The sequence below is a fragment of the Acyrthosiphon pisum genome, chromosome A1 (genome assembly GCF_005508785.2).
Source record: "Acyrthosiphon pisum isolate AL4f chromosome A1, pea_aphid_22Mar2018_4r6ur, whole genome shotgun sequence".
NCBI classification, from domain to species: Eukaryota; Metazoa; Arthropoda; class Insecta; order Hemiptera; family Aphididae; genus Acyrthosiphon; species Acyrthosiphon pisum.
In genome coordinates, this window is record NC_042494.1 from 164,262,409 (window position 1) to 164,284,176 (window position 21,768).

At 29.9% G+C, this 21,768-nt stretch overlaps 1 protein-coding gene across 3 annotated transcripts in view; it reads left to right on the plus strand.

Annotated features, from left to right (window-relative positions):
* The window catches only part of LOC115033914 (zinc finger BED domain-containing protein 5-like), an 18,790-nt gene extending 2,066 nt beyond the window's left edge, over positions 1-16,724 (plus strand). The window contains exons 2-9 of one of the 3 annotated variants that reach the window (XM_029488751.1): positions 332-343; positions 1,602-1,625; positions 6,782-6,799; positions 9,274-9,282; positions 9,449-9,484; positions 11,026-11,040; positions 15,390-15,425; positions 16,481-16,724. In XM_029488751.1, the coding sequence (XP_029344611.1) occupies positions 332-343; positions 1,602-1,625; positions 6,782-6,799; positions 9,274-9,282; positions 9,449-9,484; positions 11,026-11,040; positions 15,390-15,425; positions 16,481-16,602 (272 nt within the window). In that variant the 3' untranslated portion in view covers positions 16,603-16,724. Of the gene's footprint in view, positions 1-331; positions 344-1,601; positions 6,482-6,578; positions 6,800-9,273; positions 9,283-9,448; positions 9,485-11,025; positions 11,041-15,389; positions 15,426-16,480 lie in introns of those variants that run through there. The other 2 variants (XM_029488752.1, XM_029488750.1) reach the window with 2 other exon arrangements.
* Positions 16,725-21,768: the final 5,044 nt, after the last annotated feature.

The following is a 21,768-nucleotide window of genomic DNA, read 5'->3' on the forward strand; positions in this document are numbered from 1 at the left end:
TATGGGTAGTGTAGCATGGGTAAAATTAGTACTTACTGTTAATGATATCACTTCGGCTCAAAAGATATAGTCATTTTAATAGTTAACCTAATATAATAATTGTCTTGATATTTTTAATTTACTTCGAAACTACTACTGTCGAGTTATTTATGGCGCATTTATTTTAAATATCCGTTTATTTTGTAATTTTAAACTTTGGTCAGGCCTATCATAAGTTGTTATAATTTAATCTATAAATTTAGAAAATGCATTTGCTCAAATTTTGAAATTATCTTTGGTTAATCCGTTTTTTTTTATTCTTTGTGTGACAATTGAATTATTTTTTTTCTAGCGAAGATACCTAGTACGTATTTTTTTTTTTTAGTTTGACTGAATAAATAGTTTCATAATTTTATTTTTAAATTTGTATTAACAAAATTCGTGTGCTTGTAACCAAAATGTGATAAATATTTTTTTTATTAAAATCTACTTTAAAAAAAAAATATTATATTGAAACGGTACACACGTGAGTACCACACCCATAATAAAATGGTCCTGCTCAATGCTACCAAGAATCCAACATGGCAACATATATCAATAACCTGGCAGAACCACTCGATTACGAAAACATGAGGTGAAGTGAGTGCGATACCCAAGCAAGTCAAAACATCGTGTCAATGGTTCGGTATTCACTTACCTCAACGTGTAATGTTATTTAGTGTGAAACATTTCTTTTAAAAGTTTTAGATACTGATAGGAGTGAAGAAGTATCAGTTACAATAATATTATGTTTTTTTTATTTCGTGTTTTGAAACAGTAAAAATACTTTAATTTTCCGTAGAAAGTTGTACTTATTTAGTATAACTGGTTGTTAAACTCAAAAATAACTGTAATAACTATTCAAATTACCTGGGATGAAATTATAAACAAATGTAAATTTTCTAGTTACTTAAGTTTTTAAAAAATTGTCTTTTTTTCAATGTTTTCATTTTCACAATATCAATCTCTTTTACAGTAGGTATCACTGAAAGTATATTTGATGGTATTATGGGTAGTGTATCATGGGTAAAATTAGTAATCACTTTTAGTGATACCACTTCGGCTGAAAAAATATTGTCATTTTAATAGTTACCTAACCTAGGATATTCATTTTCTTGATATTTATAATTTACTTTGAAACTACTATTGTCGAGCTATTTATGGCTCATTAATTTTAAATATCCGTTTGTTTTGTAATTTTAAACTTTGGTCAGGCCTATTCTAAGTTGTTATAATTTAATCTATAAGTTTAGAAAATGCATTTGCTCAAATTTTGAAATTATCTTTGGTTAATTCGTTTTTTTTTATTATTTGTGGACAATTGAAATATGTAGCTCTCGAATTTGGAAATAAATATTTGTCATAAATCATTTTTTGATCCCAGTTACTGTCAAAGTATCCATTCCAATATATGAATAAAATGTGTATAGTTCAATACAAAGTTATAAGTTATGAAAATGATACAATTATACATGCGTATTCATGATAATTCGTAGTAATACATAATGATCAATCAAAAGTAAATTTATAATATGTCATAACTTATATAAGTAACGATAACATTATAATATTTTTTTTTCTAGTGGAGATACCAACTGTTCCACCTAGTACGTATTTTTTTTTGTAGTTTGGCTGAATAAGTAGTGTCATCATTTTATTTTCAAATTTGTACTAACAAAATTCGTGTGCTCGGAACCAAAAAGTGATAAATATTTTTTTTATTAAAATATACTTTTTACAAAATATTATATTGAAACGGTACAACACATAATAAAATGGTCCTACTCAATGCTACCAAGAAGCCAACATGGCAACATACATCAAAAACCTGGCAGAACCACTCGATTACGTAAACATAAGGTTAAGTGAGTGCGATACACAAGCAAGTCAAAACCAACCAACGTTGACAGTAAAAGCGTAAGGATTTACAGATTACTGACTATACTGACTCGTGATTTATGTTTATTGCTACATTATTGCTTATTGGCATAGCCAGCAGTCAAGTTTGAATCACGAAGGAGAGACTATAATATCAGTCCACAGTCATAACTACATTTTTAAGGAACATAATTATTCGATTTACTATACTTAGGTATAGTAACCTACATTATGGATCAATAATAATAATAATTATACATTTTGTTTCACTCCTACTCCGCTACTCATGTAATCTTCAAAATACCGCCCTTAAGAACAGGGGTACTCAGGTAATAGTGTACTTTATAATATTATTACTATCTCAATCATGTGAATAACCTTGTAATGGACGTCGCTATATCGTGTTTGATTATGTTAGTATATGGACGGGGGTCATAAGTTTCTAAGATCTGTAATATGTAACTTAGAAAACTTTATTTATATCGATTCAACAATGAACAACCGGCTTCACAAGACCGGTTCGTGTAGTGGGAATAGTTTACCAACAGCCCCTTAGCCCTGAATCGAATTAAGTCTAAATATTGACAGCCACTTTGTTTGAATAAACAAGGAAGGCAACGCGCATGGATTAAACCAGAGCTTGAAAGTGGTTACCGGTTAACATTTCTATTTTCTACCTACCTATAACATAAAATATCATTGGTTGGTATTGACGGTATATTCGATAGTCCCGATCTCTCTCATCGTATATTTTACTGGAAAATCTAAAAACAGCTTAACAACTGCAATTTGTTCTCTGTTTCTGATAGGGCACGGGTACAAATGTGTAGTGAAATTTTTTTTAATACAATCAGTATTCAATGCGTTACAGGTGACAGGCATATTGTGGAATTAGTAATCACTTTATCATTAACCTGTAGTTTTGAATATAGTACCGGTTATTGGTTATCACTAAAAACGGGCTCAGTTTAAAACCTGTAATATGTAACGCAGGGATTCCCAACCGCCGTGCCGCGGCGCATAAGTGTGCCGTGAAATTATTTGGGTGTGCCGTGTAATTTGTGTCTTACATTGTAATTGTGTAATAGAAATCTCCTAAAAATAAAAATTGATAAAATGTCCACATGGAAAGACACAGCTATTATTATACATTCGATAATACCCGATACGCCCGATACTGGTATTACAAGCAGTCATTAAGCAACTGTTCCTCAGTTTAGTGATAATCGTGCGCGTGTTATTACGTAACGGCCGTAACGTGTTAATGTTGATCAAGAAATATTGTACTTAAATTTAAAAATGGATAGATTTGTAAAAAAGCTTAAATTAACGAATGATGTTAATGCTAATGTAAATGACAACAATTTAAATTTAGAAATTAATATTAAACAATCCACTTCAATAAGTGATAAAAGTTTAAATTTTAAAGTTAAACGTAAATATACTGATGATTATTTATGTTTTGGATTTACGTGGAATGGCAATACTGACTGTCCTTTACCTATTTGTATCGTTTGTGGTGAAAAGTTAAGCAATGAAGCAATGGTACCCAATAAATTGAAAAGGCATTTAACAACAATACATCCGAGTGAGTCATTAAAAACACGACTATATTTTGAACGTCTTCTGAATTCATATAAAAGAGCTGCATCTGGTATGGTAAAAAGAGTGATTATATCTGATAAAGCTCTTGAAGCATCATTTAAAGTCACAGAACTGATGGCTAAAAATATGATCTCTCATGTTATTGGCGAAAAATTAATAGGACCTGCCTGTTTAGTTGTGGTTGAATCAATGTTAAGTAAAGAATCTAAAGATGTTATATCCAAAGTTCCACTTTCCAACAATATTATTAGCCGGCTAATAAATGAAATGGCTGATGATATTAATGACATTGTTTTAGAAAAATTAAAAATCAAAAATTATTTTCATTACAAATATACAAGAGTATTGATAGAACTTCTAAAGCTCAATTACTAGGTTTTGGCAGATTTGTTGATAATTCTAATACTGTTGAGCAGCTTTTATTTTTTAAAGAATTAAAGTCGACAACAACAGGGAAGTACATATTTTGCGTACTAAATAATTTTTTTGAAAAATCTGGATTATCGTGGAATTATTGTTGTGGTATGTGCACTGATGGAGCTCCGTCAATGACCAGAACATAAAAAGGTTTTGTTACTCTCGCTAAAATTAAAAATCCAGCAATGATTATAACACACTGTTTTATTCATCGAAAAACTTTGGTTGCAAAAACATTAGGAGAAAAAATGTTAAAAGTCTTAAATTATGTTATTAAAATTGTGAGTTACATTAAATCTCGGCCATTGAAAACAAGGATCTTTGAAACTATTTGTAAGGTAATGGCTTTAGATCATATAAATGTATTGCTACACACAGAAATAAGGTGGGTATCACAAGGTCAAGTGTTTAATCGAGTTATTGAATTGAAAGAAGAGTTAGAATTATTTTTTGAAAAAAAAAATCTCCCAGTATACAAACATTTTTTTCGAAATGAAAACTGGTGTTATATGTTGGCATACTTGGCTGATATATTTAAAAAACTAAATTATCTTAATGCGTCAATGCAAGGGACCTCAGGAAACAATAATTTCTTCAACGAATAAAATCAGAAGGTTCAAATACAAAATTGTATTTTGAAAATCTTCAATAATTAAAGGAGATTTTTCAAATTTTCCAACGTTTTCAAAATTAACGATGGGGAAATCCAATATAAAAGAACTACCTACAACAACTTATAATTGAACATCTTATATTACTCGAAGAAAAAATTGAACATTATTTTCTATCATTGACAACATCTGCAGATTGGGTCGTGTTGCCATTTTTACAGACAATGTGAATGAACTTGATCTTACCAATGACGAAAAGAATGAATTCATTGATATGTGTTCTAGTTCTACTATCTGAATATTATTTAATAGTCAGAAAAATAACATAGATTCCTTCTAGTTAAATTTAGATTCAGAATATCCAGCTATTTCTCAGAAAGCGATACTATTGTTATTACCATTTTCCACATCGTATCTTTGTGAACAGGCATTTTCTGCTCTGAACAATATAAAAACAAGTAGTAGAAATAGTTTGAAAAATGTTGAACCTGATTTGTGTCTTGATGTTTCAACTGTTTCACCCCGAATAGAGGAATTATGTAAAAAATACCAGTGTAAAATATCACATTAAATTTGTATCATTAAAATAATAAATAAAAACAATTTACTTTATATCAATATGACATTATGTAGGTATATTCATTATTATTTATTTGTGTGCCGTGAAAATTTTTAAAATTATCAAGTGCGCCGTATACTATAGTGTGTATACTAGTGCAGTTGGATGGAAAACGCTATTAGACACAACGTCTACTCGTTAGTGCCGTCCGCCGCCGACAACAACAAGGATCCAGGATCGTTCAGAGAACCGCCGCTGACCCAGGCGCAACGCCAGGACGTTAGCGCCATCCGCAGCCGACTACCAACCACAGATCCAGTACCATTCAACCCGATCATCCGTGTCGACAAGCCCCCAGCTGAGGAGAAGGACGTCACACATCATCATCGTCATTAGGTACCATCAGGTTGATTTAAGCCACTAACTATGAGTTTTTCAACCAATATTATAAAATTGTATAACACTAATAAAAGAAAATATTGTAAAAAACTATTGTCAAATACTGTATTTTATGAAATAATAATAAATAACTGATTTATATGAACTAATCAGTTTACTGAGTTCTATGTTAGTTACTAACAGGTATACAACTTTTTTCGATTAATTTAGTAACGGTTTTAAGCCCTGATTTAAACACAACAGATTTTAAACATAGAGTACATTAATCAAATACATAGAGTCACAGTAGACTGATCGCTCAATATTTGTCAGCATATCATTGCAACATTAACCAGAGTCAAAAGAGCCCGGACCTCCTTGTAACCTTTGCTATACTACCAAAGATAAGTTCGTTAAAATTTCAATATTTAAAATATTATAATACACTAATTTATTATTATTTATACTTAATATAATTATATACTACCAATATTATTATATGAGCTGTCAGAGCCTGAGATTTATGACCAATTGGAAGAAAACCGAGGCCAAATATACAGAGCCAATAATTCATGACCAATATCTAAAAACAACCAGTATTAAAAAACCACTTAAAAGATTACAAAGGAAATAAAATTACAACCAAGTACTTCCATATCACGCTCTCGGCCGAACAGCACAAAGAAAAGCAAGCACAGGATATATCTCTCATATATAACACAAATGCATTAACCGTTCACTTATATTACCAAGATTCAGATGAAAGTATTTTATGTCCAATAAAAAAAAACTAGAGATTTGACAGTCATTTAAAACAATGGTAGGTATACGAAAGGAGATAATACAGTTATACAAATTTTAAATTGCTCTCCTGAATAATTTGATATTTTTAAGTATTTTAAAGCATACCTTTTGGTTCCAATCCAACGAAATAAAATACTTAAATACTTATATCCATATCTATATTATCTTTTAAATAATTTTTAGATATATTATGTAGATATTATTTTTGTCTTAGGGCCCGTTTTCTAATCATAGTTTAAACCTCGGTTACGCTTAAACCACTGACTTTACCGGCCGAATTCAGTGGTTTAACTGGAGTTCAACTATTGTAAAACGGGCCCTTATAAATGTATTATAACGTTATAATGATAAATGGTTATATATTATTATTGATAATTAACTTAATATTAAGTCTAAGACAACAGTAATTGTCTTAATATTTGACGGTACTGTTTTATTCCTGGGCCTTTGATTTAACAATTTTAGACAATTGTTATGATTATTATAAATATATTTTTTGTTTATTATCCAGAAACTTTTGGAAGATTAAGTATGAAACATTTTTCATGTTTATTATTTCACTAATCTTAAGAACTCAATTTTATTTTATAGTTTCTTAGTATGTATTTTACAATATCAATAGTTTTTTTTTACCTTATCAATATTTTATTTTAATAAATTAATAGTCATAGAAAATGAACTTTTCAAATCTAGAACACTCGTTAGACGTTACAAAAGCTATATATTATGGTTGAGCGTCAGTGTAGGACCATCCCGAATGTATTATAGTAACTGTGTATGCGCGGTTATAGAAATATATTGGCACCGAGTTACGCGTTCTTCACAACTACCCATAAAATAGATTTGGAGAAACTTTAGGTCATCATTAAGCATCGGGAACAACGACCCAATCATAATATGATAAATCTGGCCTTGTAATTTTAATGTAGTTTCAATCAGGTTTGAGATCGCAAATTTTGGTTGCCCCAAATGACGACATTTGATAGCAAGAATTAAATTTCCGTGTCTTGCGCAAAAACAATTTCGAATCATATGGTTCTCCAGCAAGAAAAGATTGTAAAGGTTCCAGTGGAGTGAGAAGAGGTAACAGTACCACTTTTCCTGATTCGCTACACATCCCGGTTGCTTCATTAATGCATTTTAACACCTGACAATATTGACATACTTTGTCCATTGCACCGATTACAATATTAGAATGCGCAGAGTAATTTATGTTTGGATCATATTCGAACGCATTACGAAAAAATGACACATGGCTTAATAAGCGATTGATTTGCTGTCTCGCTCGTTCTCTTGCTCTAAATGTGTATATATATGCTGTTCACCCACAGCTTTTCTTATGAAAATTATTTGTCGCAGACGTTCATCACACTGCTCTCGTGCCACGGACTAAGATGGAGAGGACTGGAAACGATATAATGGGTGGGTGACGGGGAGCCGGACCGCAATTGCCTCGGTCCCTCTACTCTTCCCCGCCCAAATTTGCTTGGTAAAATATCAACTATTTGTATAATATAATTTCTTAAGAAATATATGAGTTCTTATCGTCATTACATTTTCCACCCAGCCACTAGGTGGCGTTAAGACCAGCTGTGTACATCGGACATCAGTAGAGGTACTTCGTACCCGCTAATAATGTGCTCGTTTCCAGTCCTCTCTATCTTAGTCCGTTTCTCGTGCTCTCTGTGCTTCCTTGACTCTTTGAGTTGCGTGTCTTGCCGCATATTCTTCAGCCGATTCATGGTCTCTTACGACACGTTTGCGTTGGAGTTTATCCCGGCCAAAGACGGGACATGAGATTTTATATATAAGCTATATAGCAGGGCACCAAAAATATAAACTAAAAACTAAATACAAATGCGGATATACATTATACAACTTTAGTCCCCCACGTGGTCAGTGGGCTGTTTTTGGTAGCGCACGGCGAGGTTCGGCTAAACCGATTTGCTTAATTATTGTCACGGCACTTAACAACCACTCGCGATCACGCGGAGTATCACAAAATAACGTGCACGGCGTGTATAACGAGAGAGAAACGCGGTGTTCCACTCAAATTCGGGTATCGATCACGACGGAGCCGACAGACAGATCACTTGCGTGATCACACGCGACTACAACCGGTGCGTGTACCCACCTTTTACTTATCGCGACGCAACAGGCGTTCGATTTGATCGCCGGAAGAACGGACTCGCAAACGTATAAATGAATCGCACTAACAATGGCCGTTGATCACAGCTAGGGGCTAGGGCCTACCACCTCGACTGCTCACATGAGGGTTTTTGGGACACGCACGATGCGGAGAACGAGAGCGCGTACGTTGTGCTACGTTCAACCGCTGGAAAAAGACAAAAGTGGTCACAATTGCCGATGGTTAAGCTCGCATAACCGGCGGTGCGGGGCCGCGAAGTGGGAATGCATCGCTCGGAGCTAAGACATGAGAGCGCAACTTGGAGCGTCCGTGCTTTTGGCGGCAAGCCCGTTCGAACAAATTAATTAGCTACATAGTGTGTAGCTATAATTATATTTTACTTACTTGGTTTTTCATTGCAATTCCATTAACAATTTTAGTATGGTTTTTAGTATATTCTTCCCATTCAACATCGATTTCTTAAAACGCTTTATTTTTTAAACATGCTTTGATTTTTCATAACTTTTGGCGCAACGGATGGGACCTTAATATGTTACAACATTTTATTTTTATAAATATTGTAGAGTGATTGTGATACCAATACTTGTAAACTACACAAAAATAATAAAATGTATTAGGTATATATTACAATTAACTACCTAATATACTAAGAAATTACAATACACATTAAGATCAATTAAAAATTTGTTTTTGTTTCTACCAACAACTATGACATTTGATAGTTGGTCTCCTACTAAGAAATTTGTTTTAAATTTATTGAGTACTTTTAAAATAAATCGCTAGATTTTCATCTTTAATTATAACATTTTATGAAAATTGTATTACTAATAACTACAATTCTTCTTTAATTTCAGTTGCAGATAGTACGTAATTAGTTTTAATTTGTAAAAAATGTTCTAAAAATGTATATTGGAGAGTAGAGTAGCAGTATTGACAATATGTTCAAAAATTAATACAAAATATTAAAAGTTAGCTTCAACTTTATTACTGCAGAGCGTAGCCTAATGACCTGCCAACTTTTAAATTCAGGGCTTCAAGCATGTTGCTGGTTCTTACCGAAAACTGGTAATTTTCCAGAATTTTTGGAAGCTAAAATTGGTTACAGTTATTTTAAACCTAATTTTATTCTTAGTTATCGGTTACTGGTTATCATGCGTGAAGATTTTTAAGTTATTGTAATATACGAATAATATATAAGTTTTGTTAAGAATAAAACTGTAAAATGAATTTCCAATATGAGTATACTTGGGTGTGGCACAAATAACGCAACTAAACTTTTTTTATAAAGTAATCAACATTCCCATAATATTAGTAGGTATTACACAATAATAAATACCTACCCCCTGACCATCTAGAAGCATGATGAATTAAAAATTAATATGTACACCATAATTCATCTGACGCAATAACAATTGCATCTCGATCATCCACGAATAATATAATACAACAATCGTTCAATTACAAACACATATCAATATGATAATATGAAAGAACACACAAAACGATACAGATATTGCGCAACAAAGTGGGGTGTATATTAATGTATTTTATGAATTATTCTAGCCTTCAAATATATAGGTGTGTATTCTATATTTTCTGTGTATGTGAGAATTTATTTTATTTAGAGAGATGTACAAATTGTACCATATTGTGTTCTAGATATTGGTACATCCATACATTCAGAGACTCTGATATATATTTTAATTAATGTTACATCATGTTCCTGGGTGATTCGGGATGTGATTATTGTTACATCATATTGATTGTGGTTTACATATTAATTATTGTGTCATCATGTTATTAGATAATCAGGGTGTAATTATTGTTGTGTGATATGTACTTTTATGAGAATGTTAATTGCGTACCTATAGAAATAATTTTATTACGTAATATGTGCCACACCCAAGAGCCTATACTCAAATTGGAAGTTCACTTTTACAGGTTTATTTTTAACAAACAATATATTTTATTTATGTATTACATTAGCATAATATGTTATGACAGGTTAAGAACCGATTATCGATATTTATTAATACCGAGTACCAACTACCGTTACTTATGAGCTACGAACTATAATATGTTTAATTAATTTTAACTACTTAAATAATGATGAGTTTGTAGCTACTATAATAATTGATATTTCACTTCTTAAAACTATTTTTTAAATCATAATACACGCATAAGTATAATAAAATTGTTTTTAGAAAACCGATATTGAATTAGTTACCGGTACCTAACCAACATTGTTTTGAAGTGGTTATAGCTTAATCGGTAACGTTTATAATGAATAAAAGACTGGTCATAATATTACTACTAACAACATGACTGGATGAAAATTGACAATTTCTGAAATGGTTTTAATCCCAAACGTTTATTATATTTCTAATATTTTACATCAAGTCCATATAAAACAATATAACATTATTTTTTTTCTTTTATTATTTGAAATAAACAATCTATAACTTAGGGGCACAATAGGTTTATGTGGTTAGAATACTCGTATACATATACATTAACAGGCTAAACTTGATGTGAGAATTCATCCACTAATGACACTCACTATTATTACATTAATAACTAATTATTATAATTTTTATTAATTGTAGTTGAATTTGCGAAGGGTACGTATATTTTCAATTTAATTGTATTTATAAACATTTAGTTTAATTTTTCACCATCTAAATTTTATTGATAATTAAAATTAAATGTTTTTAACGTTTAATAATCTTTAGATCATACTAACCGTTATAAACTATAGAATTAAATTAAAAGTAAATATTAGTCAACTATTCAATATTTTAATTCGTGAAAAAAATACAACGTGCAAGCAATAATGTTTATATTATAAAACAATTGATAATGAATAAATAAATAACTCCATATACTTAATACATAATATAATATACATTCCTACAAGGCTGGGCATTAATGAGTTAAAAAGTTAATTGTATATTAACTTTTTAACTTAAATAGTTACTTTTGGCTTTTCATTAACTTAACCGTTAACTTAATTGATTAATTTTTCATTTTAAGAAGCAAGTAAAGTTAATTTATTTTGTTTTTAATTTAATCATATTTCACTAATTCAGTTTTCATGTTAAAAAATATTTACTGTGAATTATTTAAAGTATAACGTTTACATCATTCAAATCTAACTTATATGGAAATACCGTATCAAGTATAAACACTGTATAGTCTATAATTTAGTTTTGAGTTGGAAAAAATTTAAGTAAGTATGCTTAAAGCGTTGTATAAAAAAATGAACTTTTTAACATAATAAAAAGTTAACAAAATGTTTGTATTAACTTTTAACTTAACTGAGTTGACCTATAGTTAAATTTCATTTTTGTTATTGGGGCATATATTAAGTGAACTTAATTTTGTTAAAAAAGCATAAATTTACCCAGCCTTGTATATATCATATATATATTATTAATGTATAGTAACACTTAATATTACTCCCTCTTTGGCATAATTTATAATCTAATATTTTACGATGTGACCATTTTTTTATTTTATATTTTTATGAAAGTGGATGGTGTAGAGTACAATCTTCTTTATGGATCGGGACGATTGGGATAAGTCCAATATTCGTTGCAGAATGTTATACTTTTGCAATATCATTTTTTTTTTTTAGCTTTACCACCCATTTAGGCTTTTTGCTGCTGAAAATAAATCTTTCCATTTCCCTCTGTCCTTTGCCATATCCCAGTTTATTTCTCTTGATTGCATTAGTTCCATCATTGTCTCCCGTATACTGTCCATCCATCTTCGACGTGGTCTCCCTCGTGGCCTCGTTCCTTCCATTTCTTCGCTTAAGACTCTCTTCAGTAGTCTTCCATCTGCTCGCCAAACATGCCCCATCCATTCTAGTCTCGTTCTCCTAACGAACTGAACTGAAGGTTTGCTAGAGCAAAGTAACATATGTTTGCCGCGGCCAGTCTTATGTTTATTTCTCCATTCATGTTATTTTGCTTGTCTAATGTCACTCCTAAATATTTAAAATCTCTTATCTGTTCTATTTGGCTGTTACCTATAATTATGTCTCTTAGAGTTCCTAATTTTCTGGTCATTGTCATGTATTTCGTTTTTTCCATGGTAATTCTTAGTCCGATACTTTCCCCTGCTTTCATCATTTCTATCATGCTCTTTTTCACTTCTTCTTGTGTTTTCCCTATAATCACAATATCATACGCGTATGCTAGAATTATATTTCCATCTTTTAATATTAGATCTTCTGTTCGCGGTACTTTTCGTATCACACTTTCTAGTGCGAGGTTGAATAATACCGGTGACATAGCATCGCCTTGGCGTAGACCATTTTCAATTTAAAAGGTGTGTGATGATACATTCTTAAATTTTATCCTGCTATAGGTATCTGCGTTGCACATTTGTATCAGTGTGATTAATTTTTTTGGTATTCCTAAGTATATTAATGTCCTTCATAGTTCTTTTCGTATAATCCTGTCATATACTTGTTTGTAGTCTCGACGAAGATCATATGTAAATCTCGATCATACTCTAATATATCTCCATGATTCGTCTAATAACAAATATGTGATCTATAGTCGATCTTCCCATCCTAAATCCACTCTGTTCGTCACCTATTATTCCCTCTGAGTACTCCTGTAGTCTGCTTAGTATTACTAGCGCTAATATTTTGTACCCAGTGTTTTTTGGTGTTCAGTAATGATATACCTCTATAGTTTTTAACTTTCTTCCGATCTCCTTTCTTGTATATAGGGCATATAAGTGACTCGTTCCAACCTTCTGGTAATCTTTATTCTTTCCATATTTGTTGTATTAGTTTCAATAACTGGGTTTATAATTTGTTACCTCCCGCTTTCCATAGCTCAGCATTAATTTTATCATCCCCAGGTGCTTTGTTGTTTTTTAGCATATTTATTGCTGTTTGTATTTCATCCCAATTCGGTGTTCTTACTTCCGGTTCTACTGTGTAGTATAGTATATTCTCTTTATTAATTTTTTCATTGCTCACAGTGCTATTATTAAGTAATTTTTCGAAATACTCATTATATTTTTCCGCAATTTTTTCTGGTGATGATATAATCTCTCCTTCCTCGTCTTCCACGAATTGTGTGTTAGGTATATATTAAATGTTTTGCAGTGTTTATAAAATTCTCTTTGGTTTCCTCTATATTTTTCTATCTCTTCTATCCTCATATTTTCTGTTAATCCCTTTTCCCTTCTTAGTATCTTATTCACTTCTTTCCGTTTTATATCATAATATCTAATATTATCAGGTGTGGGTGTTTGGATTGCTTTCATCCTAACATAATTTCGGTCTTGCACTTCTTTTATACATAGTTCGTTAAACCATGGTTTTATTTTCTTCCTTTGTTTCGTTTGTACTACCGATTCTACTATTTGTATTACTGAATCTTTACCCTTTTCCATTTCTCATTAATTTGTTCTTCCTTGCAATTGTTCACGCATTTAAGTTTCTCTTATATTTGTTCTTCGTACCTTTTGCGTGTTTCTTCATTTTTTAGTCTATCAACATCAATTTTTTCTATTCCTTTTGGTTTAGCACTGCTCCATCTTGCTGATAATTTAACTTTGAAACCTGATATTACTAAATAATGAGCTGTGTCAGCGTCTGCGCCTCTATAGCTTCTCACATTTGTAATAGATGATTTGTGTCTTTTATCTATTACTACGTGGTCGATTTGGCTATTGAATCTACCACCTGGTGAGGTCCACGTATGTTTGTATGTATCTTTTTTTGGTAGTCTTTTGCTACTGATCACCATACCCACTTTACCTATAGCAAAGTTGATTAGCCTGACACCGTTGTTATTACTGTTCTTGTGTAGACTATAACTCCTTGCCGTTTGCTTATATTCTTCTTCTCGACCAACTTGAGCATTGAGGTTTCTTACTATAATTTTGGTGTAGTATCTTGGTATGGAGTCATATGTGTGTTCCAGCTGTTCATAGAATGTGTTTTTTGTTACTTCATGACTGTTCTCTGTGGGTGCATATGTACATATCACCGCTAAATTTCTATGTTTCATATTAATTTATATATAGCATATTCTATCGTTGATTGCTCTAAATTTCTTGACCCAAGGTAATAGTTTTTTGTTGACTAGGAATCCTACTCCATTTTCACGCTTGTTATTTGTAATACCATCATACATTAAGCTCAAGTGTCCTGTTGTAATACACCCTTCACCCGGCAATCTAGTTTCCTACAATGCTACAAGTTGTACTTTATATCTTTCCAAAGAATCAGTTAGGGTCTTAAGAGCCCCAACCTTGTATAATGTTCTGATGTTCCATGTTCCAATTCGAAAATCCTGTAGTCCGGGCCGTGTCCAAGTTTGTTTATCCGTATCTCTGTCCCGAGGCTTTTGTTTTAGTTTCAGTTTCTTAACAGTGTTCTTTTTATGGAGACGGGTTGTTAGTCCGTCGTCCAACCCCCAACCCGGAGGACCAGACTACCCCAGCCAATTAAGGCCAGGGAAGGGCTACTGCAATGCACACGACTATTGTCGTGTATTGGGCGATGGACACGCAAATTTCCCTACGCCTTCCAATATTATAATCTCAATAATAAAAGCCGCCTTTATGTATGTATAAGCTATCCACAACTGAGTCAAACGCACATGGTTCTGAAATGGTACTTTGGTCTAAAGTTTGTTTCTCTACTTTTGACTTTGAGTTACGATATTTCGAAATTTTTCAATAACTGTAACTTAAATAATTTTGGTTTAAATACCGTATTATTGAAGTATCTATTCTAAAAAAAATGGTGAAGTTGGACTTCCTTATAATAAGATTTGATCGTACATCGTTATTAGGTTTCGAATAAATAAGGGGATTCAATTAAAATGTTTATCCTGATGAATAATCTAAAGAGTTATTGACTTAAGTATATGATGTATAGAATGAAGGTTAAACAAAAACAATTTAAATCTGTCATAGTGTAGTTTTATTTTTACAGGGTTAGCAAGAAAATACAAAAAAGTATTGATGAGAAGTATGTATAATAACTAATAAGACGTGTGTGTTAAAAATTAAAATTAATTTTACGGGAGTTCAGGGTAAGTTGACATGTTGGGTAAGATGGCAAATTGATCATATCAAAATAACGATTTTAATGATAATCTGTAGAGTTTCTTAAACAGTAGGTATTTAAAAAATTGTATATGATAACTAATTAAAAATATATAATTTGAGTAGATGGAGTTGGCCCATGGTTAAAATATACAAGGTTATTGCATTTATACCCTTTCCAGATCAAATATTTAATGATAAAAACAAAAATGGCAGCGTAAAGGGAACCAATTATAATCAAGTAGGTATACATGCGCGGGGATATTGAATTTGTTAGTTTTTGTCAGCTTATTTTTGATGATAAGAAAAATTTATATTCATGATATCCCTTTACGCAGCCATTTTGTTTCTGATAATAACAATCTGAGTCAATATGCAATAACCTGTATATTCAACCATGAGTATACATGGTTACACGGGTTACATGTATACATGGGCCCCCTTTCCCCCCGGCTCAAGTTAGGAACTGATTAATGCAGCCATCCAGTAAATTCTTTGCTGACATCTGCCGCAGTGTTAATTGTTAAATGTTGACCCATGGCAACGTAAAAAAAAAAACAATACATTGGGTGAGATTAACCTCATAGTTTTTCCTGTTCAAGTAAAGTGCGTAACAAGAACAGGTTATCCCTGTGCAGTGGAAACATATTAATTCAACTCCGGATTGTCATGCGTTGGGTAGTATAATACATTTTTCTAGTTTTTTGGTTTTTAAAATTAATTTTAAAATATTTTTCTATCTTGGTGAAAAGTATTAGTAAGATTTATCAAAAATAAGAGATTTAAAAAATTATTTTTCAGTTAATGATACTAGATTTTAAATTATAAAAATAATTAAAAACACTTTCTTTTAAATAAAATAATACATGGTTAGCTGTAAAATTTGCTATACATATAGGTATACAATCGAGATTGTTGTAGGGCAATCTAATAAACGCAATCAACAAATCTAATACCAATTTTTGTTTGCTGTTATAGAAACGTACCAGCCGATTCATTCTTTCTGTCAAAAAAATATTCAAACTGTTGAGGAAAATATTTTTAGCAAAATTGAAAGTTTGTCAAACGTCGGATACACATTCGACGAACCATCAGAATGAACCGAAACCTTTAAGGTATTAAGATCCGGAACCGGAACCGAAACCTTTATTTTATATAAATAATGTACGGGAATCGTATAACAATTTTTAAATTAAATAGGTAGGTTATTTTAGGTTTAAAAATAAAGTTTATTTATATATCAAATTTAATGGTATTACGTTTTTGTCTATAAACTATATTATAATTAAGATCATAATATGAATTTTCTAATATTTCTCATAGGTTCTATTAAATAGGTATTTAAAATTATTATACTTTTCGATACCTAAATTATCTGTAAATGGTACCGATATTATTTGGAACCGATACCTTAATTTTTTTTTTAAACCCGTACCGAACCGGAATAGTTATTTTATTTATGGAGAACTAGTACCGGAACTGATAGGCACTGATAAATTCAAAAGGCTCCAGCCCCAGGTCAAAACTAATCTATGTATTTAATATAATTTACTGTAAAACATAATACATGTAATAGCATCAGGTGTGCTGAAAAATTTTATAATTATAACAAATAAATAAAAAAAAACAACAATAACGTTAAGATTTAAGAATATGTAATTAAATATTTTATAATGTATCACTAATATTGCTATTATTTAATAGTATCTTTTAAAACAATGTAATTACACATTTATAAAATTATATGTCATATGCGTATTGTTTAGTATACCGTGTCTATGGCAACCTATGTGTCTTAGGCAGCTCGCTTTTAATTAATAAAGTTGTTATAAATTATAATAAAATTCCTTTTTATTTGGTAGTTATTTAATAAGTAATAACCATCAAATTATAAAAATTATTCAAAAGCTGTGTTTGGCCTTTCACAATGGTCAAAAAACCTGTTTGTGTCAGTACACGAGACAGAAGTAAATACTCCAATGAATATTTAACTTTAATTGGAATAGAAAGTGGCAGCTCGTGGGTAAAAAATATTAGTTACCTTCAAATAAAAATGTTAAAATAAAAAAAAAAAACGGGTTTACTTAACAAAATAATGCCAATTTGGCGATATACCTATACAGATATATCTAGTGATGTTAAAATACGGTATTTTTTTTTTTTTGTATTATAACTACCGTATTATATATACTACTATAGCTTGAATTATTCGTGTATTAAACTTTGTTTAATACCAGTGGCGCAACTTGATAATAAGGGGCCCATGTTAAAATGTCTAGACCGGGGCCCTTACCTGCTAGCAAGAATTAAACACAGTACAGCACTTGGTATAAATCAAACGTGATTCAAAGTACTCTTTATACTTTCCTGATATCTCCAAGAACAATTTTAAATTTTCACAAAATCAAGTGGTTTTTGAGAACTTATATAATAGCTACAGCCAACAATTATACATTTAACTCTCATGTTTGTTTTAAGATTTAATTTCTTTATTTGAAACCATAAGCGTGGGACGATTTAATGGATCCTTTTACCTCATCTACCAGATTAACTAATGGCAAACATTTAAAATACTTTTTTTTACTAATTATTAAAAAAAAATATAAACAAAAATGTATATCGTAAATCTTAAAATACCTCTCCGGGTTTACCGACTGGGTCTAATAGTGAATCTAAACCATTCAGAAACTCTCAAAAATACACAAAAAATATCCAGTGGTTTAGGAGGAAATTAATGACATATAGGCATAGATTGTTATTATTTTCGGCCACTCGGCACCCAATTCATTTTACCAAAGAAAATTATTATACATTAAAACCTTCCCCATGACTCGACCGATTTACTAGTGAAAACCGTATTAAAATATGTAGGGTTCTTTTCGAGATATGCTCGTACATACAAAAAAGGGACTTCTATTTTATAATATATATAGATTAATAGATTATATTATATTAATTGTATTAATATTTAATTATTATTACCTTTATTATTTTGTATATTACACACTATAGTAGGAATATCGTATATGAGATCTCCGGGCCCCCAAAAATGGGGGGGTCCCTGTGAATCGCACACCCAACACTCCCGATAATTGCGCCACTGTATAATACTATATTGTATTTAAGTACGGTATAATAATTATTTGTATTATACCGTATTATATCGTATTATACACATTTTATACGGCATAAAATCCTGTATTAAAAGATATGCAAATTTGAAATTACATATAATATTATTATACAGTTTAAACTTGATTACTCAACCATTGTCCATTTACCATTTAAAAATTGACTCTTATTAATACAAATAAAAAAATAATATAAATTAAATTCAAAGTAATAACAAAGTCAACAACTAAACTTATAATTAACAATCTTAATAAACATAAATGACTCTGTTGGTATTTTTTTCTGCTTAATAAATAAAATAAATATTTGATGTAAAAAAAGATGGGAAAATGGATGTCAATCTGCTGTACATTAGATTACAAGTGGGCCACTGTAACATATGGTGTAAAATTTGAATTTATAATGATATAATATCTTTGAATAAGAAAAACAATTCTGAGCGAAGACGATCAGTAAGCCTATGATATTACTAAATAAATTATTTTATAGTATTATGAATAAAGTAATTTATATATAACCTATTTGCGTGGAACTTTGTTTTAAATTTTCAATCCTTAGCTATAAAAGTTGACCATTTTATAATTTTTTTACTACAAAATAATTATTAAATTTTGAAATTTGACAAATTTTGTCAAAATTCGAACATTAAATGCTTATAAAAAAAAATTGAGCATTTTGAATATTTTTCAATAGATATTGTAACAATATATCAGAAACCTTGTATTACATTTTTAAACTTTTTAGCCCAACAGATAAAACTTCATTGATATTTATAGAAAAAATAAAAAATTTAAAACTGACAATGTTTGTAAACAACTCAAAAAGAGTCAAATTATTTTCAAAATTTTATCGTGAATAGAAAATGCAAATATAAACTTTTTGTAAATTTTTCAAGTATCTACAGTCATTAGTTTTTTAATTACAATAAAATAACAAAACCACTACATGAGAAATCGAGTGAATATCCAATATAGTAAAAATATGAATTTCAAACGCTTAAAAAAATTTAATTTGACATTTTTTTTTTTTGAAAAATGTAAACAAACTTATGAGGAATCTTGTATTACTTTTTCAAATCTTAGATTTAAAAAGAAAATTTTTCATTAATTCCTATCTCAAATTAATTTGCAAATTTTCTTCAATTATATGTATTTTGTCAATATTTGAACTTTAGATGATTATAAAAAAAATTGTGACAATGGGTTTTAAATTATTTTCATCTACCATTGAAACAATATACTAGGAGCCTTCTATTATATTTTCAAGCTTTTTTAACTAAAAAATAACATTTTATTAATATTTATAGATAAAAAAAACTAAAGTAAATGGACAATTAAAATGTCCGTAAAGAGCTCAAAATAAGTCAAAATATTTGGAAAATGTTATGGTGTATATAAAATGTTAATATAAACATTCAGTCAAAATTGCATGTACCTACGATCATTTGTTACACCAAAAACCAATAATAATTTTCTCGAAAACAGATTTTGTGTAAAAAATCCTGTTTTTCCTTAAATTTTTTTTTGTTTTTCACGGCGCTTTTGAAAACCACTGGGAAATTTTTACTTTTGACCCCCCAAAGTACCAACTTGATTCACTTTCCTATCAGAAAACATAATGTTGAAGAAAATCTAAGCATTTTTACTGTCTTAAAAGGCGATGACAGACACAACAATTAAAAAAAAAAATTAAAAAAAAACACACATCATTTTAAAAACAATACGTTCATCGTTTTACAATCTAAAACACGTCATTGTAAATCGCTCCGCTCAGAATCTAAATTTAACGATAGTAAATAGTAATACTAAATAGTTAATAGTAACAATTTTAACACTTTAGTCTTTTAGTTTTCTTTTTAAATAATAAGTAAAATATAAAATAAGTAATAACTCTTTAATACAAAAAAGATGGGTAAGTGGATGTCGCTCTGCTGTACAGTAGGTTACAAGTGGGTCCCTGTATAATGGATAGTATTAAATTTGAATTTAATGATATCATTTCACTGTATAAGAAAAACGATTCTGAGTGGAGACGGTTTGTCAGTCTAGGTATTAGACATACCTATTATAGGTATAGGTACTTATCTATAGTATTAAAAAAAAAATTGACCTATAATAAGTATTAATAATAAATTCCAAATTAATCATATCACAATATCCATCAGGTAACGCGTTATACATCAACAACAAACCGTGGTACTATCATAGATATTATATAATAATATACATTAGAAGTTTCAAGTACCCACAAATAATATTATACAATCATTACAATCACGACAAAATAACTAAAATAGTTATTCCAGGTTTTTTAATATGTAATTTCGTCCAAATTTGAACTTAAAATTACTATAAAAATAAACTGTGCTTATGTATTTCTTAGAATTTTTGGCAACAGAATTAAATATTTACGTGGAATCTTGTTTTAAATTTTCAATCCTTAGATATAAAAGTTGAACATTTTATAAATTTTTAACTACAAAATAATTATTCAATTTTAAATTTGATAAATTTTGTCAACATTTTAACTTCAAATGCTTATAAAAAAAAATTGTGCCTATGTATTTTTAATATTTTTCAACTACTATTGTAACAATGTATCAGGAGCTTTGTATTAATTTTTTACACTTTTTTGCCCAATAGATAAAACATTTTTTTTTTTTTGATAAAGGTAGATTATCCTATAAGAAATCTTGTATTACATTTTAAAATCTCATTTCTAAAAAGAAAATTTTTTACGAATTATAAACTCAACATAATTACGTAATTTTCATGATTTTTCCATATTTTGTCAATTTTTGAACTCTAAATGCTTATAAAAAAAAACTGTGACTAAGGATTTTTAATATTTTTCAAATGTCATTGTAAAAATATAGTAGGAGCCTTGTATTAAATTTTAAAGTATTTTTACTCAACAAATAAAGTTTTATTGACATTCATAGAAAAAAAACTAATTAAATTGGAAACTGAAATTGTCCGTAAACAGCTCAAAACAAATCAAAATATTTTGAAAAATTATCATGTATAGAAAATGGAAACATAAACAACCAGTGAAAATTTCATGTATCTACAGTCATTCGTTTTAAGTTACACCAAAAACAAAAATCATTTTCTCGAAAACAGATTTTGAGTAAA